This window comes from Hetaerina americana, unplaced genomic scaffold, assembly GCF_022747635.1.
Source record: "Hetaerina americana unplaced genomic scaffold, ioHetAmer1.1.p SCAF_7, whole genome shotgun sequence".
NCBI lineage: Eukaryota > Metazoa > Arthropoda > Insecta > Odonata > Calopterygidae > Hetaerina > Hetaerina americana.
The window spans coordinates 31187842-31215385 of NW_027287316.1; the positions used below are offsets into that span (position 1 = coordinate 31187842).

Below are 27544 nucleotides of genomic sequence, written 5' to 3' on the forward strand. Positions count from 1 at the left end.
ATGGAGAGAAACGAGTGAAACCAGCCGCCGTCGATCAACAAACGAAGAGCATATTCTGTACGGTAAAGTACGGTATGTGGAAGCCGTCAAGATAAAATTGTTCACGAATGGCTATCATTAGAAAAAATTACGGAAATATTGTTGGTAAGTGGAACAGTCTTTGTTTTTTATGTGTATAGAGCGTTGCTTTTTATATTAAAGCCGTTCAAGTTATCATCATGGACCGAATGTTATTTCATTGGAATCAACCATTTTATTATGTTTTTATCTATTAATGGTGGTGTTAACAACAATTTAGTAGAATGTGACGTTTCAATTATGTTCCATAATATGCTGATTCATTTATTCGTCGACGTTTATAATCGTGCTGGCCAAGTTCTTTGGGTTTTTACAACGGCATATGTATTAAAAAACTACCACCTGCAAGCGTCGTATTTTCATTGAAAATGGTTTATCTGATGTACTGTATCTTCCTAAGTATGTTTAAACGGCTAGTGGAAGTGTTGCCCGTACACCTATTGATTAATAATGTTGATGTATTAAATCCGATAACACACATGGAACGATGCTGAAAATCAATATATTTCCAGCAAGAAAGATAATCGCGTTAAATATTGTTTAGGTCCTTATTTTGAACCTGAGAAGAGTACTTTGACCTAAGAGGTGGCGAGAGTTGCTAACGTGGTGAATGTCTGCGATCGGTGTGTTACCATGTAGTTTGGATTGTGGATTTTGGGCGACATAAGACGAAAGAATGATGTCTACATATTTCCTACCTATCACCTTCGTGGTTCTTAAAATGTTAATTTTGTGCCCCTACCATACAGAGAATTTTTGTTAATTGATGATACAATCGGTCCATGAGGTAATGTTTATCTTATTGCAAACTCTGGTTAATCCAAACATTTCTGGCTTTTAACTTTTGAATGAAACGAGGTTTAATTACAATGATTGATAAATGTATTATCCAAGGAGCTGTGCTCATAAAAATACCAATAGTCTATCGTTGCTTTCCAATCTGATGTTGATTTAGCTGCTGGCTTTGAGATGAAATATTATCAATATAAAAACCACTGTTAATAATATTACGTTGGCACTCGATGTGAAATATGAGCTTTTGTTTTACCTTAAGTAAAAATTTCTGTTTACCAGAGTTTATCCTCAATAGATCATAATCAGGTGACTACAACTTGGTAGATTAAATGCTACCACTGTAAAGGACTGGTTGGCTGGTTATAATAGTCAAGTTTTTAATACGGTTTTAACAGTCAAGAGAAAATTACCAAGAGGTGTGTTTGTAATTAGAATTGTGAAATGTATTGATACTTTCTGGGAGAGAGGATAGTTGTTATCCATGTGCAATCTGCAGTTTCTGAACAAGGTGCAGGCAATAGGAAATCAAATAGCTTTGATTTTAGACTGGTGAAGAATAGATTGATAAATGTCTATATTCTGGCGAAATTGAGACCATAAGGTCCCTTATTCCATTTAAACCTTAAATAGGAGCTTAGGAAATATTTTCTAAAAATTTAAAGGTCAATAAAGAAAATCTTAAAATAGAAAAGCTTGTGGATCACTTCATGGAAAACAAGGAATAGGCACTGCAAGACAGAATGAATGATTGGCCCATTATATAAGGGAAGATCCTAAGTGGTAGACAGGAGGATGAATACTGGGCTACATATGGAAATATTTAGGAGATTCAAAAACCTTGAAGATTATTTTTATTTAAAAGGAAGCATTTAGTGTTCACATAATATTCAGTCAAATCTGACCTGACATCTGATTTTGCTTTTTGGTGAATGTTAAAGAAATCGCAAAATGTATGCTCTTTGGAAGTTCATAGTTACTCAGCATGAACAACCAATATTTACCAAACTACTTAGTATTAGTTTATTTCGGTCAGAGAAATGTATGAATCACAGGCATGCATTTCCAGACAGTCTGTGTTATTAGTAAGTAGTATCAAGAACTATGTTAAAAATTTAGAACCATTATCCGGGTATACCAACACAGAGTTAAGTTTAATATTTAGATAGACATCTTTAGTTTCCTTTATCGAAGTATAATATGTAGTAAATAATACAGTTGCTGAGGTTTTTGTTATGGTTGCAGTGCCCATATTGTTATTTCAAATAAAATATTGATTTCAAAAAAGGATTGGAATAAGGTTGGAAGTGAGATATTTGTGTTTATTGTTTCCAATATGGGTATTCAAAGGTAATAGTTAAGTGAAATAGCATTAATACAAATATGAGGAAATGATAATAATTGGTTGATTCCAATTAATATCTTAATTTTGAGAATTTACGTTTTCTCATATTGAGGAGAAGCATTATTAGAAAGGCCTCCACATAAAATTTCTATTCATAGGAATTAATATTATACTATTTCAGTGGTAGTGAAGGTGTTCAGTTGGCGTTGCGCATGTGTAAAGCCATGAATGGCCCATGTAATGAGGCTGGCCTTCTAATTGGCAATTCAGAAGATTTGAAAATTCGACTTGGTATGGCTCAGTTGGAGAAAGATAAGAAAAAATGGAAATGTGGTAATGAAGCGAACTAAACTGAAGAAAGAACACACTCTTTCTTTGAGCAGGAAGAACTGTAAATAATTGTAGGGAAAAGAAAGCAGAACTTTAAGAGGATGACAGTAAAATCACCAGATGAAAAATGAGAGCTGCCAGGGATTAAAGGAAAAAGGTATAATGGATAAGAAATTTGTGTGATCAGATGATCTGATGCATGAAAGGTTGAAACAGCCGAAAGGGTTAGTGATTAAAAACCACTGCTATGAATGCAGCACAAAATTGTGATAATGAATGATAGTTGTGAAAAATTAATTGAAGGCAAAGGAAGCATATTTGAAAAAATCTTTACAAGAAATGGAACATACTATAAAAACAATGGAAAATATCTGTGATATTGACGAGTCCAATGAAGAAGTGACAACAAGGACAGAAGTAAGTTAAGGACCATAGTTAAGGACATTAAATATGAAAAAAGGTTGCCATAATTATGCATCTTGAATGATGAAGAAAGCTGAGTAAAACTGTTTAAACAATTTTGCAGCATGCACACAACTAGGACGATATGAAATTTTGAGAATTAGATGATAATGGCAGGTTATGAGAAGGTGACAAATTTGCACCTGGGCTGTAAAGAACTGTAATGTGCAAAACAGTTTTGGTATTAGGGGAAACGTGCAGTGCCAATAATAGATATTATATAGTTAGCGGAACAACATTGGCAGAGAAGATTCTTATACTTAACAAAAATCAAGCATTTATGTTAGAAAATATTTCATTAAGGTGTGCATATAGAGTTGAGTTCTGTATGATGTCAGAATTAGGTGGTGACCGTAGCAAGGAAAAGAAACCTAGAAGCAGTGGCTATATAATGAATTAGGAGAATTATAAAGACCAAATGAATGAATGTGATAATAAACGAAGAATTTCCATAGAAGGGTGAAGAAATGTGGGGGGATGTATTGTGGAAAAAATGGGAGATAGTCTTATCAAATATTTCTGCAATGTTTTGGTTTGCTGCAAATAGTCGTGGCAAAGAAATGAAGTGGGAATAACTACATAGTAAGTCAAGGTCACAGTTTTTTACCATTTAATGGTCAATTAATTACTGTACGAAGATTAGTAAGATAACACCATTCGTCCATCTGATTTCACAAAATGAATGCGACAAATCCCATGGTCCAGATAGAAACCCAATACTTTTATGAATTTAATTTTACTACTGTTTCTCATAGCCAAAAACTGAATTCGTGTTTTTTATTGTTTAAAAATAATTTATTATTTGTAAACAAGTCTGTTGCCATCAGCTGAAAAACTGGTCTTGGAGCCACACTCAGAATAGTTAATAAGGGTATTTATCGGCAGCTTTCTGGGTAAGTCTTCTGTTGAATTCATTAGGTACATTGGTTGACCAGCAATTTTTGGTCTCTTGCCTCCCATACACCACCAAAGCTCCTTGACAGCCCAATGAATTTCTTTCATCTTGATGCTTGCCTCCAAAAATCACTGGGTGCATTAATTTAATCAACTATGGGAATTCACTATTAATGCCCTTGCTTCATATTAATGGATATTGGGGGGGATTGAGATGGTGCGGGGGCTAACGTACTGGCTTCCCACCGTGAGGGCGCGGGTTCAAATCCCGGCGGTGTTGAATATTTTTCAGAGGTATCTCGATCCCTACTTGAGGTGCTTTGTGGAGGGCACTTTGAGTGAGTACGCCGTCCGTCGGATGGGACGTTAAACTGCGGACCCCTTGGCGCCTTTCGTAAAGAGTAGGCTAATGCCGACGCCGGGTTTCTCTCCACCCTTCATCCTTTCCTGTCCATCCCCTATGGCGCAAATGACCTTAGCTGTCGGTCGCCTCCCCTCAAAACTACTACTACTACTACTATGGATATTGAATTATAGCTCATCCGACTAAATATTTTTTTAGCGATGTTTCTCAGCATTTATTCTCTTCTGTTTTTATTCCTTCTCACTCACTTGCAAAGTTTGTCTGTGAAAAATTCCGAAATAGTTGCTATTTTACAAGATTTTCCTCATCCCAGTGTTCTCTGCATCTTATATCTGTATAAATTCTTTCCCTGGTCAGAGAATGCCCTTTTAATCTCTTGTTTTTGCTCCTCTCATTCAAGAAAAGGCAGTGAAACCCCACATTATTTAATTCTTATATATCGCTAGTGAATTAATCTGTGAACTCTGCAAGTACTTTTTATGATCTGGCAAGAATTGTGTTGGATTATAAAATAATGCAAAACCTTGATGAATGCGTGCTTATGGTGTCTAACTAGGGGTTTTTTAGTTGAGTAAAAATTTTTATCTTAATCACTAATTCATAAGCCAGTAGTTTTCACTTTCAGAAGTGAATTTTATTATACCTCTTCGTTTGCAGTGCATCCCTTAGCAAGGTGCCTTTAGACTACTTTCAGGCCCAATTTGTGATTTATTTAATTTTTAATAAATCGTCATGATTTTTGTTTGTGTTATAATTATAGTTGTACAGCAAAGTATGTCTAAGGCTGAATGTTCTAAACATTTTGTGTACAATTAGCTTATCGATCATTCGCGACAGGAGTTTTCTAATTTAATTTAACCAAAGATCGATTTTGTTGATCTGATTTGAACTTATCTTAAAAAAATTTCAGTAATTTCGTGTCATTGAATTTTTTCTCTTTCGGTTGCGTACCAATTCTGGGAGCATCACGTCTCCTCCAAGAAATGGTATGACCCAATTCAGTTTCGATATCTCTTAACCAAGGTTTGAAAACTTCATTCCGTTTGTGAAAAATGGAAGGGAGTGTTCCATTTGATCTCGAAATCGGAGAAAGTCAAATAAATGGGTTTGAACTGATCCAAACCAATATTTTTGTATCATTTAGCTCAGTGCATTTATTTTAAACTTATGCCTCCCAATCTTCGTGGTACTCCTAAGATTCCGTAGCTGGCTTTCGCTCTGGAACCCTCACAGAGGGGCAATAATTGATCCTCTCTGGAGGATGTGTCAAGGGGAATCCCCGTGGATGCGTATTTTGTCAAGGAGTTGATCAGAATGGATGCGTCCCCGCTTCTTTTATAGTAAGGTCAATAGAAGACTTCCGGCCCGAGGAATCATCAATATTCAAGGGATTTTGGACAATGCGGTTGTTTCTAGATCATGCCCTCACTCGCACCCATTCATGATAAAATGCCTAGGGGATGGGTGTTTTTTAATCGTCTTAAGTGTTTTTTTATGGATTATGTGGAAGAATGCACTATTTAGCCCTAATCTCACTCAATAAAGACGTAAAATAAATAAATAACAATACATTTTTCATCGGTTGAGCAAACGAAATATAAAACGCGAAAGATAGTTTGAAACCTACGGTTTAATTACACCGGCATCCTTCGACCGCGGAGCCCACTTAGAAAACGGCGGCGATGTTTCATAATTGTGTTTTCTGTAGAAGAGTAAAGAAAATACATTGTAGGTAGCAAGGCAATAGATGATTGCTCTGATGTCTCCAATGTAGCATTTTTATGCATTCTATAATATTCAAGGATCAAAGATAAGACGGCGTTAGAATGCAACTAAAGCCTTCTTTAATTTTTACTCGATTTAAGTAGGCTTATTACTGGTGTTATTTCGATTTAAGGCGTTTTGGTTGAATCCTAAAAGATACGTGATTACGCGTAGTAAACAAACTTGGAATTCGTAGTTGCAGTAGTTTTTAGGGGAGGCGACCGACAGCTAAGGTTATTTGCGCCATAGGGGATGGACAGGAAAGAATGAAGGGTGGAGAGAAACCTGGCATCGGCATTAGCCTACTCTTAACGAAAGGCGCCAAGGGGTCCGCAGCTTAACCTCCCATCCGACGGACGGCGTACTCACTTAAAGTGCCCTACACAAAGCACCTCAAGTAGGGATCGGGATATCACTGAAAAATATTCAACACCGCCAGTAATGCACAATGGAAAAACATTTTTTGGCTTAGACTATTTAAATATTCAGTTTCTAACGCCTCGCATCTCCCTGTTTGCCGTCTCTTTACGTGTTTTTTTTCTTTTTCTCCCACGCTTTTCTACTTTTTTATGTAATATCACGGCCTTCAACTCTCTGCATCGCAATGTACAAGGTTTGTCTAAAAAATAAGTGGAATAAATCCCGGGAAAAGTTATTGAAGATCAAATGACTAAAATTCTTCACAATAATACCCTTGTGCATTGACAAACTGATACCAACGCCTCTGCCAGTCGCGGAAGGCATTTATGGGAACCTCGTCACGGCCTCTTTGACGTTATTTAGCGTTCCAAAATGGCTGTCTTTAATGGCTCCTTTTTAATCTTGGAACAAAAAGGAGTACAGCGGTATCATAACTGGGCTACAGGACGGTTGGGGCAGCGTTGTGCTTGGCCATGTACTCGGTCACGAGGAAGTTGGCGCGTTGTGCTGGTGCGGCCTCCAGTTGGCAAAATCTCCTTCCTGACACGTTGCCTTCTTTTCCTTAGCCTTTCGAGGACTTCCACGTAAAGCATATTGTTCACACTCTGTCATTGAGACACAAAATCTTTGTGGATAACGCTTTTTGATTCGAAAAAGACGATATCTTATTCTTCATTTTTTTGGGACAGACCTTGAATTCCCTATCCATATCCTTTGCATTCTTCGATCTTCCCTCAACAACTTGAGCCTTCTACCATTGCCTTCCTCTCCGTCCTGTTTAGTTTCTCCACTCTTCTATACTTGTACATCCGCTTCTTAAAAGTCTTAATTTTACGTCCGTCATTTATTTTTAAGGATCGGATCCACAAAAAAGACTTCATTTCAACTCCGATTTTTTTTGACGTCCCCGTTCCTCCTTTTTGTAAATGTATCTTTTGCTAGTGTAAAATGTTTCCAAAAATTCTGACTACGGCTGACTGGCAATCCATTTTCTTTAGAATATCCCTATAGGTCTGAACCATTGTACCTGCCCTAATTCATGCCCTCATAGTTTAACTTGTCCCTTCGGACGACCTTCTCGAGACTCATTGCTATCGTTTTCGTATGATTCAATCTTAAACCAGTGCATCGACTGCAGCTTCTTGGAGTGCGTGCTAAGTGAATTTTTATCATCCGCAGCCCTGCCAGGCTTAATCAGTTCAGCTATCATTCGCCACCTAAGCACCTCCAGTGCTTCCCTCGCTATGCCTTCAAGTAATCCCGGCTGTGGGTATCCTGGGGACCGTCTTAATGCACTGGCGCGCTGAGCAGCTGTGCTGGGACCTTTGTTAATCAGTATCCTGTATGTTGTGATTTGCTGCCAATAATCAAATGCTCTTCGTAATATAATGAACAAAAATATTTGCAAATGGAAAAATTTTAATTTTATCGTCAATTTACTTGTTTATTCCTGTGAGTTGTCGTGCGAATGATGCCCCCCCCCCTCCACCTCCACTGAGGACTGGTTCTGCTCTTAAGAATGGCTCTGGAGATGGAACCTTTCTACCCGCCTGTCCATCCCGAATCCCTGAGCTGCTAATTCTGACTTTTGCGGTCGGATTCCTACCGGTGTTGTGATTAAGGCGCCTGTCCTTCAAATCCAAACCTATATTCTGCAATGCTTTCGTAACTTGCCCCACTCCACTCCATACATCGCCTTCTCGAAATTAATCAATCAAACAGGACGCACCACATGTCCTCTATCCCTTTCCATTAATGCTCTCATTATTCCCGTGGCGTAATACTTGTTCCCCATCCATTCTTCGTAAATTCGATAAGATTCGCATGCATCTCTTGGTATGCCGGGGAGTAAAGCAGGAAATTGCTTCATTTAGAATAAATATTTTAAGCTGTACCTTTTCACGTTAAATCTTAAATAAGTTCGATAAGGACAAAAATGCACTCGATAAGTGCTGTACTTCGCGTACCCTACACCAGTCGGTTTAAAGTTGTTTTTTTCTAGGTACCTAAAGCGGGAAAGTATGTATTCAGTTCTTGCTAAGTATGAGTTCATATTATTGTTTTTTCAATCGGCACACTATCGAAACCATCGTCTAATAAAAACTTACCTATGGAAATGGCCACGGGAAATAAATGAATCTGTATGGTCTCAGTGAAGTGTTCGATGCCATCAATCACTATGATTTGCTCATTGATCCACTGACAGTGTGCAAAATGCGTGTGATTCATTTCGAATTCACGCATTGCTGTCGCCGGTGACGGTGCTCGTTATGTGGTAAAGATCGTCCTATTCATTCGGCCTGCGTCAAACTTCCGGTTATGCCGTTCTATTATAAGAATGCTGGACGTATTGCCTTGTCGGTTTTACGTCAATGAAATTTAGGGTTGCAGTTTTTCTTTTGTTGTCTAGTGTTTCTGATAGGTGTGTTGTTTTTTTTTTAATATTGGAAGAATAAGGAAAGAGGAGGGGAGATATGTTCGGGTACGACCTCCTAAAATTTTAAGTGTCATACCATTTAATGTGACGATAAAACCTGTCAGATTGGGCGGAATTCAATTTTGGTGTGCCTGAGAATGTCATTCATCGATCTGGGGGACCATGTACCCTTTGATGTGATGCATCGTGCTTTTACAAAGTCAGGTAGTGGATTATTGATGCTCAAGGCTTTCGCTTCTTAGGACGACCCCGACCGATTTGGCCTTGTCCCCGCAGGCAGTTAATTTTCAGCGAGAATTAGAATCGGGTGTAATTTCCGTGCTGTTTTCTCTACCGGAAAAAGCGCTTAGGCTCTGGATTGATCAAAATTTTGTTTCTTATCGCCCCTGTGGTCTCGGAAGAGACGGAAAAAAGTGTTTGGGGCAAACTTCGGAAGTAGATACATCATTTCCCGGACATGATGAGCCAGGGTGCGGGGGGATAACTTTATACGAGGAAAATCCTAGTTTTAGTCTGCTTTAAGCCTTATACGGCAAAGTAAAGGGCTGGGCGATCTCTATTTCTTCGGATACTTGCATCGTGGGTAGTGTTATTTGTGCATGACATTGGTGCATTGCTGAAGGGAATGTGGTGTTTATTGCATTTTTGTAGTGCTGTTACTGCCGAATAATCATTTTCATCACTGGAGTGCATGGAACATAAAAAATTTTGGATGGCTAAACTACACCTTTGTGAGCAGAAAATCCAAAAATTGAAATTCGCTCGATTTCTGCCTGCCAAATTATTTCTGGTGCATAAAAGACGATTTGCGTTAAAAATAATGTAAGTACGCCTTTCTCATGTCATTAAGTCTTTCTGTCATCGCGTAGCACGATTCCTCTCTGCCATAGTGTCGTTTGCATAGGTATTCTAATATGTGGCCAGTGTTAATGATAGCAGTCAAAAGGGAATATTTATATCCTATTATATTTGGTTAGCAGTTGTGTCTTTTAGATCATTGTTCGTTTGCTAGATGCCGACGCCGGCGAGGAACTCTGACCAGGGTCCGGTTTGTTAAATGAGCGCGAATTTAAACATTGTTCCAAAGAAACTGCGGAAGATGCTGCAACAGTAACTTTTAACGGAGTCATCCGCAAATGTCCATTTCAATGCAACAATTTCAGAGTGTAAAAATCATTCGCCTTGACCGGCATCGATCGAGTCTCCAAAATTTCAGAGTTTATGAACATTGTTCACTCTCGTAAAGCTTTTATGTGTAGTTGTGTAATGTTTATGCAGAGTTAACTGAGAAAAGGTGTACACACGTGTTTCTTTCCATACTCGAACTGGACAGCATTGTTATTCGCAAACACTAGTAAAAACAGGTTGGGAGTATTCCTTCAAGCCAATCCTGGTGTGGCTTACCTATGATGAATCATCTAGTTAGTCCAACCAGCGGGCATAATATCATTATAATGTGGGACTATTTTTCTTTTATTGCGATGACTATTTAAATCAGGGACTTTCAGTAAAGGGATATACATTCGTTGGGACGTAAACAGTCTTTGAAATGTGCACTCTAGGAAATACGTGGGGCTCTTTTTTCCCAAATCAATTTCCACAGGACTTGGAAGTATGACTAGAAGTCATAGCCTTTTAGTGTCAATCAATGTTGCTATGATTATGTAATTGGGGATCGGGATAGTGCGGTTGCTAACGTACTGGCTTCCCACCCAGAGGGCCCTGGTTCGATTCCCAGAGGTGGCAGATATTTTTCAGTGATATCCCGATCCCTACTTGAGGTGCTTTGTGTAGGGCACTTTAAGTGAGTACGCCGTCCGTCGGATGGGACGTTAAGAGTAGGCTAATGCCGACGCCGGGTTTCTCTCTACCCATTACCCTTTCCTGTCCATTCCTAATGGCGTAAATTACCTCTGCTGTCGGTCGCCTTCCCTAAAACTACTACTATTGATGTACTTTTGTCGTGCATGCCATAGGATTGTACATTATTCTTGAAAATTTCAACGCCGTGTACAGGCTGTTTATAGACTCTTAAATTGACTTAGAGCTTGGCATACTGGGCTCCTATGTCCTAGGTACTTCTTTGGCATTAATGTGGAATTATAAATTAACGTATGTACGCGTATTCATGTTATGCTATCTTTCCGCCGTCATTGATCGCCTAAGATGTGCTCTTTGGTCTGCGTAGGTGCCACTAATTTGGTACGCCGTCGGGCGCCATCTTCGCTTGTGCTTAAAAGCGACTCTGTTTTATTTTTTCCCTTGCTGACGAAATGTTGGCCGAAATCCTCTTCAGTGACGTCAATTGAAATTTCCCTCTTGAACATTCTCAGGTGTATTTGATGGGGGGTGCGGCAGAGTGAGTCCCATGCCCTGGGACTCCACATGGACAACCGCTGTCCCGCACTCTTCCATTTAACCCTCTGCATCAGTATTTAACATATTTTCAACAAGCCGACCACGAAAATTCATCCCACCATATACCTGACGCACAACCCAACACTTGACCCACCGGTGAACTTTCACGACCTTTGACCAAGAGCCTTCGTCGCTGGAGTCCGTCATGGGTCGTTGCTGCAGCAAGCACATTGTGGAGGGAGGATATCCTTTGGGTAAGTGGACACCCTTTTCGTTAGTGTAGTTGGAACTTATTTTTAATTGAATTATTCTGACGGAAATTGAGATTGCACGCAAAGAACGTCGTGGAATCCCGTACGCTTGTCTAAGTCAATTTGTATGTACATTGACGTGTGGGAATGTATTATGAAAATGTTCGGTAATTTTTACCGGGACTCGGGTTCGACTATCCCAATTGTCGGCCAAGTGTGCCAGCCCAGTTATTCAAGGTTCTGGCTATCAGACTCGATCCAATTGTTGGTGTTCATGTAAAAGTATTTTTATCGCTCTGAATTTCCGCAATTTAGTGTACATGTATACGATTTTTAGTGTTTGCTTTTCCCTTTTCCTAACCCTTTATATCTCTTACTCTCCCTCACCCATCCCACCTGGTGCTTGCGCCCCCTACCACGAGCACTTTTGTGAATTACGGGGTGTTCGTGTAGATGTATACAGCCCATTTTTTTTGGAATTCGGTTTTTATATCCATGTACGAGAAATAAATAATTCCTAAGTTGATGGCCTTAGTGATAGGCTACCCTTTCCCATTGTTAAAACCAATGTGGTAATAAATTGAAACCTACACTACGTCTGGTGTAGCAAGTCGGTTGGGGGCGTCTTCCCTTTTCAGTCGGCGCTCAGAGTTAATGTAGGAGAGGAGACTTAACCTCGTGATCTTCTCAGGAAATATTTGCTGATTGGTCCAAGGAAACCTTTTCAAACTTAAAGTAATGGAACAGCTTGATTATTCGAGAACTGCGTGTAATTTAAGAGTTTCCGGTTGTGGTTTCAGACTTAATATAGACGCATTCCTTCAACTGTCAATATCTTTGAGGACAGTTGACAGAGGGTCTTCAGTAGGATCTTGTCCATAGGCTCGAACTCATTGTAAACCACTTGGATAATTATATGGAAAAGGTTTGCCTTGGAATGAAAAGATAAAAGATCGAGACTTTTGATTTTTTCCTCAGTAAAACCCCGGGCCGTGAACGCGTTTTATCAAAATGCTGGTTAACATCATATGGTAACTTCATTCAAGAACAGTTTTAGGCGGCTTCTTTTTTCTTTTAATTGTACTCAAGCATTATTTGTGTTTATTGTTCTCAGCCCTCGTAATTTAAGCGAAAATTCGGAGAGATTATGTAAAACAACAACATGTCTGGTTTGAGGTTTGCCTACCTCGTAGGATAGTTCGATTTTGTTGCCTAATTTCTGTGGAAATTTGATAGTTTCCATTTGTTTTTTTTTTAAATTCCATGGGGAAATGATATTGTTGGTAAGAGTTAATTTGTGTGCCTCTCCATGTGCATCAACATTTTTGAAATGTGCATGTGTTTGGAGCTGGTATTATTTTGTCCTACCCTTCATTCCCTCTCCTCGAGATGAGGTATTTTGCAATGCATATGGTAGAATGGCGAGTTATGAGTCATTATTCATTTCCAATGAAAGCAATATGTAACAAAAATGTGAAATTATTTCACTTAGATTGGAATTATAGAGGTTTCTTGCAAAGTTAAACTTAAAGGAATATAAAAATGACATAATCTTTGTTTATTAAAAGAAATACTTTTTCTTGGGTGTAGTTCATAGTTTTTGTGGGTGTAATATTCCTGTGCAACTGATGCTAGCCACATATGTTGATATTGAGAGTTTGTTGATTGGAACCAATTTGAAGAATGTACATATATTTTTGAGTTCTAAGGAAAACTGATATTAACATGAGTTGATGACTGCACAAACATATCAGTTGTTCCAAAATCATCCATTTTAAATGAACTTTCTAATTCCAATTAAGCTGGTTATGCTTCTTGGTTTGAATAGGGACTGGCATGCTATAATTTATGTTAAAAGAGGATGATAGGTGCATGATGAGCACTGCAATGTCAGAAGTAGTCCAAATTTATTTTGACAGCGTAGTACACTTTCATGGTATGTGCAGCAATACAGCAAATAGCCTGTTTGCCATTCTCAATGTTAATGAAATCCGCATAGTCAACAATTGGGAATCTTTGGGTCACATTGTATTTTTGGCACATCCAGGTGTGATTCTTTGTGAAAAGGTAGTGAGTCTGATAATCTAAAGATTGGGTGATGTGAAATGAAGGCTCCCTTACAATAATTGGGTTCGAACTTCATCATAAATGCTCACTAATTTTAAAATACTCTTTCCATTTTGGTGTGACTGAAATCCTCCCCCCTTGGTCACGAAGTTGAATTTAGGAAATATTGTACATTTTGAATTATTTTTCTACTTTAAGGCTGGACCTTTGTTTCATCTGTGTGACAATCTTGCCATTGGGTGTGAGTGAGTTATGAAAAAGTTGGTAGTTGATGTGTGGGTACTGTGAAAGTTGAGATGTATCCCTAAATGTTTCCTGCTGGGTTTATTTTGCAGCTTATCATCATAAGCATGAATTTCAAGTGCCACCTGGAGGGATGGGGAATGGGATGGATCCAAGGTATGCTCCAGATCCAAATCGCCCAGATAGGACGGTGAAAAGGCAGGCTGCTGATATCATAAGAACACCGACTGCTCCCAGTAAGTAGGCATGCTACATGAAGCTGACCACAGTTAGATAATGCGATGTGATATGCATTATGCATGTGTGGAGATAGTATCTCTGCTCTTGAATTTATATATTATTTGAGTAACTGTGGTTGAATGAACTAGATTCTACATTAATTTTAATTCAGTTGCTTTACTATATCTAATAGTATCATTTTTGATAGTCAGGAGGCTAAATAAATGTATAAAGCTCATAATTTTCTTCTATTTCTGTAAAATTGCAGAGTTATTTTTTAGTCATGGAATTTATGCATTTTTGTTGTATGATTTCCAATTATTGGTGAGGTTAATAATAGTTGCCATTCATATTTCCTATAGCAATATAATTAGAAAGAAGTCCTATACGTTGAACTTCATAATATTCAATTTTAATTTGAATAGTTGTATAATAAAAATGATCAACATGGTGCAAAATTCAAATTTAATGTGTATGCTATACCCTATAAAGACAAATATTTGTTTTATGTCTTTTTTAAAAAAGTTCTTGTCATAAAAAAATTTATCGTTGATCTACTCTTACAAGATATAAATTATCCTTTGAACCATCTTCAATTTTTTCTCTTTTCCACTTTTTAGGATCATTTTCATCTTAAAACATAATGGTTGTTATTTCCTTTTGTTTCTTAATGTCATATCCGATTATGGATAGATATCTGGATTATGACTACTCAACTGTAGTGAATCAGTTTCATTTAGCTCTTATCATGCAAAGTAAAATTTAATGTTCTGTGATTGAGTTTTTACAATCAATTATTTTCAAGTTTTCGTTTGTTCGAAAAGAATTCTCAAAATTGTAATTTTAGTCTGTCAAAAATTCTTCCATTAATTAGCTACTATTTGGGATGGAATAAAAATATCCTATTTACTAACTAGCATTGAGGGTATACGTAGTAATTCATAACATATAGTCAGTCTTTCATATCATGCTCAGTTTTAAGCCTTCTGCCTTGATATATCTGTCTATTCTTGAAGAAAGAGACCCTCTTGCTGTCCAGATGGTATGATTTCATATTTCTATGGATTTGAATTATTTGTCTAAAAAATATTCAATGTCTCTAAATGTTCCCTATTTTTGCACTTGTTTGGAGTATTTTTTGATAGTGCTTACTATTTTTTTTATGAAATTCCTGTTTTAAAGTATCCATATTTAAATTTGTGAAATAAAGTTAAAAATCAATACAGCCCAACATAAATTTATTTTATTTTTCTCTTTAAAAATAATTAGCGTCTATCAGGTGTAAATATAATATTCTTGTACTTTGAAACATTTATTAAAATCATGTATGGCTAATTGAAATGAGGTTTTTCTTTTTAATTAATTTTGTGAGATTTTAAAAATGGCAACTTCATAAATACACTTTTTATTGTAAATTTATCTAATTCATCTACACACTAAAGAACTTGAGAAAACAATGGACAGTATATTTTCAGCCACTGTTGAATGTGACATTCTTTGACCTTTTATTGCCAATATTATGTTAGTGCTGAGTCCACTTCATATAAGCCTCGCAGCATTTATTCATCTTAATAATGGGTGTGATGATATATTTTTTCAAATAGGTAAAAATGTTCATCTATTGTATTTATATTGTAAATGCTTCTTGGCTGGGAGAAGTTCTTGCCATTCCAAATGATGTATTCTTGCAGTAGCACTGGTATTCATGATCAGCATTACAAAAAATATCATTTGTGATTGTATTAACCATTCGGATTAATTTATAAATATTATATCAGTGGGTCATGTAAAAACTTATTACGCTTTCTAAATCAAATCCATATTTTCATTTGTCCTTCTAGAGCCAGTATTTTAATATCTGTATGAAGGCGTTCTATGTGGTTGAAAAATTTTATTGTAATCTAATGGGGATCAAATATATCTGCTTGGTAATGATCCTGATTCCCCAATTATTGATTGTGCTCATTTCATCATATTTAGTGCACCCCTCCTCTCCACGAAATGGCAGAGTGGTTGTGGCTGTGTTCCCTTTCCAAGCACGAGAGCTGACAGATTTGTCATTTGTCAAAGGAGATCGGATGGAAGTTATAGATGACAGGTAATCTATTAATCATCTTTGAATTATATTATTTAATGATTTTAGTATTCATTGTAATGGGTTCCTGTTCTTAATACAAATTTTGATATTATCGAAATAGTACCAGAAACTTAGCATTTAATAAAAAAGTTAAAATGAAAATAACCTCATGGAATCTAAACAGAGAGAAGATGGTCAGTGAGTGTTGCATTTAAACTTGAAGTTGAGAATTATGCTATAGAAAATGGAAAAAGGCAGCTGAAAGGCATTTTATTATTATTAAAAGGCACATGTGCAGATGTCTTTCAGATTTCTACATTCTGCCCAACACTTACCCATTCCAAATACTTATCCCTTAAAAGGGTCTGGAGCCCTTCCCTATCACTGAATTTATATTGCCATACTGTCTTTTTGTTGACTAGCCCCTTATACTGAGACCTCTCCCAGTTTAGATACATATGCACAGCTGAATGGTCACTTATTCCTGGAAGGCCCTCAACTTCCCCCACCCACTTGTTCCATCGCACAAGTATTCTCAATTTTCTATGGCAAATAATACACTTCACATCCACTGCCATGCCCTTTCCTGTTTTGCCCACGGGAATGTGCCTTCTAGCAGTCGCTAATCCTTTCAAGTGGTCGCTAATAAGCTGCTTAAAAATACATCAATTTCTCTTGAAGGTCTGCCAGAGAGTGGGCCCAGTGATGACGAATTTCTAGGATTCTACAATGAATAAATGTTGACATATTTGTAGCTGATAATTTTTTTAATTTAACAATTCAATTTTCTTCATATTAAATGTCGGCATCAAAATAATTTCTTCCTTTTCTATCTGACCCAAGTATTTTTCATTAATTCCGACCTGAAAAATCATGAAGCATCTTATGCTCTGGGTTCATATTATGGTTTGATAAATATAGTACATTATATTTAGTGCTACTGGTGTCATCTCACCTATTTGTTTATTTTTTAGATTCATATACCATGTACTTGTTTTCTTTAGTGTTTTTTTATTTTATTGTCCTGCATTTTAGGGTACTATTGAGGTCACAGTTTAAAAATTTTTACAAAATAAATGTTCAATTCATTATTCACCAATATCGAGAATATTTAGGCTGAGTTAAATTTTCTAGTTCTTCTCAGCATGTATCTTATTGAGTGTATCCTATTGCAGGGGATTCATGTACCTTATTGGATAACAATGTAAACGTGTGATATGATATTGGATAAAATAATTATAATGTTGCTTTTTCTTATCTTTTTTCTAACAGTGAATCTGATTGGTGGAGGGTAAGGCACTTGAGAACAGGGGAAGAGGGCTTAATTCCATGGAACTTTGTGGCTGAAGAAAAATCCGTGGAAAGTGAAGAGTGAGTCTGTTCACGATAATTTACTGTTTTAATGTAGTGTACTTTCCTCTATGAGTATTTCTACATGTGAAATTTTCCTCGTTTACTGATTTTGTTGCTTTCAATGAATATGTTTATGCTCTTTTTTTATTTTCAAATGTGGCATTAATTTGCAAATGTATTCTACCTCTTGTAATTATGACTTACTTTTTATCATTTGATTTATAAAAATTTGTGCAAATAATTCCATGTTAAATATGCTAGCCTTAATATTATTGGCAGAATAGTGATCAGTGATGTGTTGGGGTAGTCCAGGGGTAGAGCATTGGACTACTGACCGGAGGGCCCAGGTTCGATTCCTGGGCAAGCATCTCTGGGCACCCTCAGCTCCATCCAACCTGTGTGATTTTTTGGGTACCAGATCTTCCTGGGAAACCATAACCTGCACAGGGAAAGGAACTGGCCCCCCTATCATGATATGTGAATTTCACATGCCGTCGGGCTTAGTACTTAACTCTGGCATCAACTTCCAAACCGACCTTTGGGTTGATTGCTGTGTTTATGGTTTTGTGATTATTGTTTGCCTGGGTGTATCTTTGGTCACAGAAATTTAAAATAAAAATGAGTGAAACTGTCAGAAATATATGCACTTATTGGTATGTAAAACTATTACCGAATTGGAATAAAAAGCTCTTTCTCTCATGTAATTCATGTAAAGTGGTCAAAAAATAAATTTGAAGGTATTTTATATAAGGGGGAAATGGGAGGGAAAAGCTATTGGAATAATTGTTAGTCAAATGTTTCAAAATATTGCAGCTGTGAAAAATTTATTAAAAGATTAGGTGGTGATGAATCATGGTGAAAATATTTCCTTGAGGCATTTTTTGTTTTTCGCAATGTAATTTTTTTGTATAGAAGTCCAAAAAAACTAAAAAATTTTTTTTTTTCCCCAGCTGGTTTTTTGGTAAAGTTTCTCGGAAAGAAGCTGAAAAACTTCTTTTGCTGGATGAAAATCCCAGGGGTACTTTCTTACTCCGGCACAGTGAACACAATCCAAATGGATTTTCACTGAGCGTGAAAGATTGGGAAGAATCTCGGAATCACCATGTAAAGCATTATAAGATCAAGCCATTAGACAAAGGAGGTTACTACATTGCCACGAGTCAAACGTTTGCCACACTTCAAGCACTTGTAGCTGCTTATCAAAGTGAGTATGGTTTAGAATTCATTGATGGACTGATAGTATTATCTTAAATATAAATAGTAATCGCAGTAATATTGATACATAATTTACACTTTGGTAAGTATTGGTAGTGAATCAGTGTCGTGCAATATTGCTCAATTGTGTTATAAATTATCAAGCAAGTGGTTTGTTGGAATATTATCGTTGAAGAAAATATAGAAAGCATTCACCATAGTTCATACATGAAGGCAGAAAGTTTGTCACTCAGGAAATTCTGATCGAGAAATACCTAAATGTGTTCCCTAGCCTAATTTCATGATCTTAGGATGGTATGAGTATCAGGCATCAGTATCAGGCAACAGTATCAGCACAGTGTAAACTTAAACTGTACTGTGTAACCATATCACTTGTTTCATATATAACACCTCGTTTGTTTTCAGTCAGTGTAATGCACATCTGTGATGTGTGAAAATAGAAGCATGGGAAAAACTTGATTGGGGATCACTTTCAAAAAAATGACCATGAATAAGTGATATAATAAAATAGATGTGAAGGATGTCATAAAAACCCTTGAAATTGTAATATATTTCAAATAAAATTGTTAAGTATGACATTGATTACAAGATGTTTCAATGAAGATAAAGTGCTTTTGCCCTGTTGCCATGAAACAGTCTACCCACTCTGTGTCAACAATTCTGACTAACATTAGGACAGTGATAATCTTAGAATGTTATGGATGATAAATTGATTCAGTGTGTGTTTGAAAATGTAGTTGTGTATGTTAAAATGTAATTATGCATTATGGAAGTTGAATAATAGGTAAATAGTTCATTCGAGTGACAAATTTTCACAGTGATAAGTCACTTTCGTCATGGCTTTTAAAACCTTCAGCTGTCATGCAGATGTGTGAGTATTGGTTTAAATCATGTAAAGAATTGTAGCATCCTTATCTCTGTTCACGGAAATCTAGTGATTTTCATTGTTAATTTTCAATTCTATTTCATTTCCATTTCAGAAAATGCACTTGGGCTCTGTCATGTTCTTGCTAAGCCATGCCCTAAACCAAAACCACAGATTTGGGATCTCTCTTCAGAACTAAGGGATCAGTGGGAGATTAACCGAAAGGAGATTCAACTTCTGAGGAAGTTAGGACATGGAAATTTTGGAGAAGTGTGGTATGGTAAGTGACTCTATATGGTAGAGTTCACTTATATATTTAGATAACCCAGAACACAGGTATGGCAAACAAAGAAGTACATAACACTACCTTCTTTTGAGTATGGAAAGAGAATACTTCTTCAACTGGAGGAGGTATTTGCACCAATGAAAGTTACAGTTCTCATGTGTTGTACTCTGTATGTTAGTCTGCTACCTAAATATCTAATCACTGCTTTGTGAGATGTTATCTGGGATGTAGTCGTCCAGTGGGCAGAGTTCTGAGCTACTGATCAGGGTTCAATGCAGTGCCTCTGGGTATTCCCAGCTTCGCCAAAGGGTGATTTTTTATTAAAGGATATTTTTAAAAGAGCCAAATTAGGCAGAAACATGTTGTCAATTTTTTATCACCTAATACACGTGTACTTCAATAACTTCTTACAGATGATGGCAGGTCTCATTAATTCTAAACTTTATAGTTTTATATACAAGTATTATCTAGGCATTATTGATTTGTTAAGTGTTTTAAAGCCATTTAAAATTTTGAGATTGTTTTATTTCATGCTATCATGTCATATTGTCTTCCTTGGAAGTTTATTAAGTATTTTGCTCTCTCATTTTGTAAAATATATCTATGCATAATGTACACACATACATATTTGGATATCATTTCAAAAAATGTGAGTTATTATGATAAATAATTATTTCTAAAATTGGCCATTTTGGATGATTTAGATAGGAATATTTTCCAAAGCTAAGTGTTGTATTGAGTGATGTATTCGGAAAAAGTAAAATCAGTAAATGTGAGTGGTTAATTTATTTATGCAACTAGTAGACTCTCAAGGAAAAGGCAATGGTTGAAAGTTTTCTTATTTATTGAAAAAATTATTCGGATTTGGGTATCTGGTCCACTTAGGTTTAAACTATTGTTTTAGTTTGTGCTTTCCTAGTGTACATTTCTGGTGAAGTCTTTGGGAATTTTCACTGGGTAAGGGGTTCAGCTGTTGATTTTTCAATTGTTTGATAACCTATTGTCTCAATAAAATTTTGCGCATGGGAATATCCTCATTCTATTGCACTCCTGTTCTTAGTACATTTTTTGTATACTTTTTGTTGACTATGGATATTTCTGAATATTAATGTAATATATAATTGATGTACAAATTTTGTACTTCTTTCTAATTGTTTACTTCCATTTTTTTATTCAAAGCAAACTTGGATTTGTTTTTAAATTTATCTTGGTTCAATTTCAATTTTAGAGTTCTTATATTGATGTCTTAATTTTTTGCATTTCAGGATTGTGGAAAAATGGAACGGAAGTTGCTGTCAAAACTCTTAGACAGGGATCCATGTCTACTCAAGCATTTCTACAGGAAGCGGCGATAATGAAAAAGTTTCGTCATGAACATCTTGTAGCACTGTTTGCCGTTTGCTCCCAAGAGGAACCAGTATACATTGTGCAGGAGTACATGCGAAATGGCAGTCTTCTTGAATTTCTTCGAGATGGTGAAGGACGCCATCTTCAGCTGGGAGATCTTGTATACATTGCGACACAGGTATTATTGAGTATATTATTGTTCATGGAAAAAGTTGCATCAGACATAGGTATACATGGGAAATGCCCAAGGTTTTAAATATATATCAGTTAGACTATGTATAACGGTCGGGCACAAATTTAGGATCAGAATGCTCTAAAGAAAAATGGGAACATATAGAAAAGGGATATGGAAAGCAACTATAGGAACCTGAAACAATAGGAACAGTAAATGGAATGGAACAAAAAAAACTATGGATAATGGGCTCGATAATTAGAAAGATATAAAAAAATCATAAACACAGTCATCAACCTGAAGGTCGGTTTGGTAGGTGATGGTAGAGTTCACCCAGTACTAAGCCCGATGGCGTATGAAATTCACACTTCAGGGTAGGGGGGCCAGTTCCTTTCCCTGTCCCGGTCATGGTTTCCCAGGAAGATCTGGTACCCAAAAAATCACATAGCTTGGGTGGAGCTGCAGGTGCTCAGAGTGCCTTGCCTGGAAATTGAGCCCGGGCCCCTCCGGTCAGCAGTCCAACGCTCTACCCCCTGGACTACCGCGACCCTAGAAAAATATATGAGAAGGAAATGGAAGAATATAAGTACAGGATTAGACAGAAGGAAGTATAAAGAGTTAAATAATAAACTGGGAAGGGAAACAAAGGGTGAAAAAATGTGGTGTAAGATGCAGTGCAAGGATATGGAAAGTTTACAAAGGATGGGTGAAAATGTAGCTCGATACAGAAAGATAAAAGCATTGTCTGGAAGTAAGAAGGGAAAATCTGTGATAGCAAAAACATGTATAATGCAAGGAAAATTATAAATTTAGCCTCGTAAGATTTGAGAGTTATGGAATAAATATATACGGGGAACTATATGGTGAAGACATGATTCCAGTAAGCTTAGATGTAGAAAGAGAAAATGACATAAGTGAGGATAGTATAGTTCAAGGCTTACTGAATGCCAAGATAGGAAGGGCATTCAGGGAATTGAAGTCAAATTAAACCTTGGGCGCAGAAAACATTACCCATGAAAATACGTAAACATTCAGGAAGAATATTTTCTATGAACTAGTTAGTAGCATTTATAAGGGAGGAATTTGGCCAGAAGATTTTGTTAAATCAGTGTTAGTTCCTATTCCAGAAAAGGTAGGTGTAGCAATATGTGATGAGTACGGAAAAATAATTTTGATTGCTCAGAGAGCTAAAGTCGTTCTAAAAATCATGAATGAGGGGATGGAGAGCAAGGTAAATGATTACTTGGGATATAGGATGAGAATTAATATAAACAAAACAAAGGTCAAGTGGTTTTTGAAAAAGAGAAATGCAAAAATAGGAGCTCACAACCTTAAGCCAGTGGACAGTTCATATCTTGGAAGTATTTTGGATCAATATGGTCATAAGAAGGAGAACCGCGTTAGGCAAAGAAGCTTTCATGAGGAGGAAAGAATGGATGAGAGGGGCATTAAATGAGGATTTAAAAGAAACAGCTCATTCAAAACTTTGATATGGAGTGTGGTTTTGTATGTTGTGAAAACAGAGTCATTGAAGCAAGATGGCTTGTTAATCCGTGTGTTACTGGGCTCATGTCATAATATTTTCATTACATGAACAACCCTATGGAAGGGATATCACAAAATGTGAACCCCATTTACGTGCGTGTTGATCTGAGTTTCAAAAAATGTTGTTTTTGTTTTCCTGGTAGGATTTTGTGAGAGTATTTCTGTTATCACTTAAGATTTTTTGACACCTATTGATGAATCAGGTCAGCATGTGAATTCTAATTTAGAGCTGGCCAATACTAAAAATATTGAAAATAAGTGAATGTTGACAATCCATAAAAACCTTGAAATTCTGTTTTAAAAAAATGAAAGTGGCTGTAGGAAAACTTGCCTGGAAAAAAAATATCAAGACTTTGATTTATATGTTTATGTTTGTTGCCTCATTTTGGAGTGACCAAATTTATTTTATATTCATATTTCTCTTGGTTGCTGTGAAGCAAATAATTTGGAAACAGCAATGAAGTGTTTCAATCTAAGAAGTTTATAGATATTAATTTAAATTTTTTGCAAATATCTGTTTTGCAATTATTTTCGCTGGGTTTCTCATTAAAGTAAATTTGAGATTATTGTATTTGCATTGACGTGCTCACACAGTCCAGAAGAAGTTCAACCAATTTATTTACTCTGGTTTAACATTCTTTTTGTCATTAACAAATGGAGCAGTTTCCATATAGACTAGGAAGATGCAAGTAGCCCAAATGCACGAATGCTCTCTCTAGTTACGAGAATAGAATTATTTTATCAATGTGTCATAGTTGAAGAAGTTGTGTTATAAATGTGTACTGTTTTTCATTCAAGGTGGCTAGTGGAATGGAGTACTTGGAAGGGAAGCAGTTGATACACAGGGACCTTGCTGCTAGGAATGTTCTCATAGGGGAACGTAACATAGCCAAGATATGTGATTTTGGACTTGCGAGAGTGATAGAAGATGATGAGTACTGTCCAAGACAAGGTAAAGTGTTTACATCATTTATTTTATTTAATCACAGTGGCATATTTTTTCAGGATGATATGCTAGGAATTAACTAGACATACAGAGCTCAGCATGCACTTTTTTCTATTGTCGTCCTCGATTTTACTATAAATTCCATGTTGAAATTGGTGTATTATGTTTCTTTTACAGGAAAAAAAGTGAGCTGATGTAGAATTCAAAGCTTAGTAAATTTTAAATTTATTTTCTAATTGCAAAAATCATGTCCTGATTTTGTTTGGTATTTTTAAATAAGCTATCTTACTATTGTTTTGGGTAATTTTATATTTGAAACCAAAAGTGTATTTCTAAAAAGTCAAGATGAATTTCAAAATTGCATTAACTGTAGTAATATACCTTTATTTGCCTTTTTCACAAAAATGTAATCCTTCACCCAAGGGACATCTAATAAAATATGTTAATGATCTTCAGTACATTTTGAGTACATGTACCTTTGTACAAATGGTTTCATTTGAAAAAAACTTGAATCGTAGCCATTTGTTATCACATACTTCTTCTTGACATTAATGTTAATGTGATAAACTCAATTCAAATGAAATATATTTTTTATGCAATCATGTAAAACATAATTTGTATTAAGGCTAATGTATGATTCATAAGATAAATCGATTCACCTGTTTCTCTGCATTAAGTGTTTCTGCTGCATTTTCCTTATTGTCAATTGTCGTAAACAGTGGTGTAAAGGAAATGTTTAACTAAGAGAATAAGTGTACATCACAATGAAACTACAATACAAATGGTGGAAAAAAGTAAAATCAAGGAAATACATTCATTCTGGAGACATTCGAGTGATGTTCCACTATTTTCATTGACATTCTGAAGTCAAAATATTTTCATCAGAACAATAATTTGCTCTACGTATGGAGGAACCAAAAAGAATTTTACTCCAAGTATCAAGTTAAAAGTATTTTTTGAGCTGCATTTCAGTAAAGATTATTCTTATCAATTGGCAAGATCTGGCAGGATAAGTTGTAGTTTAAAATTTGTCAATGAACAAATGTTCTTATGATTGCTTCAATCATAAGAACATTTGTGAATTAATTTTTGGCTGCTAGTATATTTATTTATTTATAAAAGATATGTCTTTATTGTTCAAAGGCACGAGATTTCCTGTCAAGTGGACAGCACCAGAAGCCATTGTTTATGGCCGTTTCTCCATTAAGTCTGATGTGTGGTCTTATGGAATACTCCTCATGGAGTTGTTTACCTATGGTCAAGTGCCTTACCCAGGTGAGTAACATAAATTGATGACAGAAACATCATTCACCTAAAAAATTCTAATTGAAAACGGGTATTTCTAGCAAAAAAATGATCTTACTAAACTGCGTGGAAATTAAATTATCAAAATTTGATATATTATGGGTAGTTTTTAGATTTTGGAAAATCGGTCTAGTTGTTGGAGGAAAGTTCATTAATGATAAGGTTCAAGGTGCAATTCATTGAATACTTATGCAATAATCATGCTAAAATATTTGGGCAGAATGGTAGTGCTAAAATAATTTATTAATGATTTAAAATTATATAATCATACCGTGTCATTTTCATGAATTCATTTTTTTTTACTGTAAAAGTTCATGCTATGATTTATTTTATCAATGCTATATTTCATAAGGTATGCATGGCCGTGAGGTGATTGAGCAGGTGGAGAAGGGTTATCGGATGCCTAAGCCAACCACACACCAAATCCCAGAAGATATCTACCTACTTATGCTCCATTGCTGGGAGTCTGATCCTGAGAGGAGGCCAACATTTGACTTCCTTAATCACTACTTTGAAGATTTCTCAATTACTTCAGAGAGGCCTTACCGCGAAGTCATTGACTGAATGCATTTCCTTATGGATAAAAATATACAGAGGTTCATGTAAAAGATTTCTGATCTTCACTTAAATTTGTCTACAAGAAGATTTTCAAAGTGTTTTGGAATGGTTTGTCTACAGACGTAATGGAATGGAATTATAACTCAAATCATTTGTGTCACAAATGAGGATCAATATATTTTTTTTATGTGTGTCATTGATCTCAAAAGATATACGGATAGACTTGTATAACTGTATTCGTATATTTGAAGGTTTTTTAATGTGAGAATATCATTCTTGAGCTGACAGTTTGCTTGTGACAAAAGCCTTATAATGAGTATAGGCGAGACTGAGTAGCTTGAAAGTGTCTGTGAGTGCTATGTGTTAAGTATTAACATAGTTTGTGTCGTAGCATACACTTTATATTAACAAAACCAAATTCATAAGATTTTGCATGGTGGAGTTGGTAAAAAAAAAAAGCATTAACAATTTCTCATTGTGAGGGTATGAAGGTTTTATTTCATACTGACAATTGCGGATGCTGGTATGCAAGTGAGCTTAGTCAATGTCGGTTCTCAGTCACACAACAATAATACTCCATGAATATATTCTTCCTGCCGACTTTCTCTGCGGCCTGGAAAATCCACTTAATAACGAAGTATTCCTTATGCCCTCTCCCAACTTTTTTAACCGGAGAGTTGAATTGAGAATGATAAAATGACGGTGTTGGGTCACCGTCACACCCCAGAAAAGATAACTTCTCTTATTCTTCCATTTTGGAATGACGTGCACCTGATTGAAGTGTGCACATCATCCAGGCGAACAAGTTTCTAATTCAATACTTGACGTATTCAAGCAACATTTTTATAATGTAGTTCTTGTTATTGGTGAGTTTACTCTCTTTAACATTAGATAGAGGGAAAAAGTCTTCTAATCTCATTATCCAAACCCATTAGCCTCAATTTATTTACTGTGCATGACTGCAGTGAAACACTGCCCTTATTGTTTCAAGGGGACTCAAGGAAAGAGTCGCAAGCTTTGGGAAAAAATGTACATTGCGACAAAATAAGGGTATAAAAACTGCTTGCTCTCTTTTTCTTTTGTGTTGCAAATGACCAATTATTTATGATATTTACAGCAGTGTCCCATTCATCCATAATTGGGTTACTTAGATCTCTGGTTTTTACGACCTGATTTTTTTTAATGCTTTTTTTGTGCTTTGTTACTAAACCAAGACTTTTTTTCCATTTTGTAAATAAATTGTAATTTATTGCTACTTCATTTTTTATTTAAATTGACTTTCTTTTATCCCAAAAAAAGAACAAAAATATTTAGGCTTGTACTTTAACAGTAAAAATGAATTTTTCACGGTTCCATATATGTACATATGTTTTTCCTGCTTAGTTGATTTTGTATATATGTATGAGAGAGAAGCAGAGTGAAGCTTGTAGTTACAGTATATACTTAAATATCACATGATCATGGACAGTCCAGTTTATGATAAGTTTGGTGAAAATATGTGCTATTGAGAATATTATTGAGATTTCTTTGCGTAGGTAAATAATGCAAAATGACTCACTTTGATATTCATTTTCTCAAGTCAATAGCATTTGTTGCCTTTTATTAATGAAGCCTAGGACGTAATAAAATATTTACAATTTGTTCCAATATCAATTAGCTTCTGAAGAAGAATTACATTATGATATTAGTTCTTGACATTTTTTCATATGTCGTCAATGAAATAATTTTCCAAAAAATAGTGGACCACTGCCAAGTAAAAGTCATTTGTTTTCTATGCATTGATTCAAACAGTAAAATATGTACTTCTGTATTAGGTCTTTCACGTAATTAGGTGAGGGCTCTTTTATTTAA

The 27544-nt window shown here is 36.0% G+C and overlaps 1 protein-coding gene across 1 annotated transcript; it reads left to right on the forward strand.

Moving 5' to 3' along the window:
* The first annotated feature begins 42 nt into the window (after nucleotides 1-42).
* Nucleotides 43-26948, forward strand: Src64B (Tyrosine-protein kinase Src64B). The gene is made up of 11 exons (XM_071595121.1): nucleotides 43-144; nucleotides 11220-11498; nucleotides 13898-14041; nucleotides 16005-16122; nucleotides 17374-17472; nucleotides 18405-18658; nucleotides 19650-19814; nucleotides 21086-21345; nucleotides 23683-23836; nucleotides 24974-25105; nucleotides 25488-26948. Exons 2-11 carry the CDS (start codon nucleotides 11450-11452, stop codon nucleotides 25697-25699), a joined length of 1587 nt encoding a protein of 528 aa, XP_071451222.1. The 5' UTR covers nucleotides 43-144; nucleotides 11220-11449; the 3' UTR covers nucleotides 25700-26948.
* Nucleotides 26949-27544: the final 596 nt, after the last annotated feature.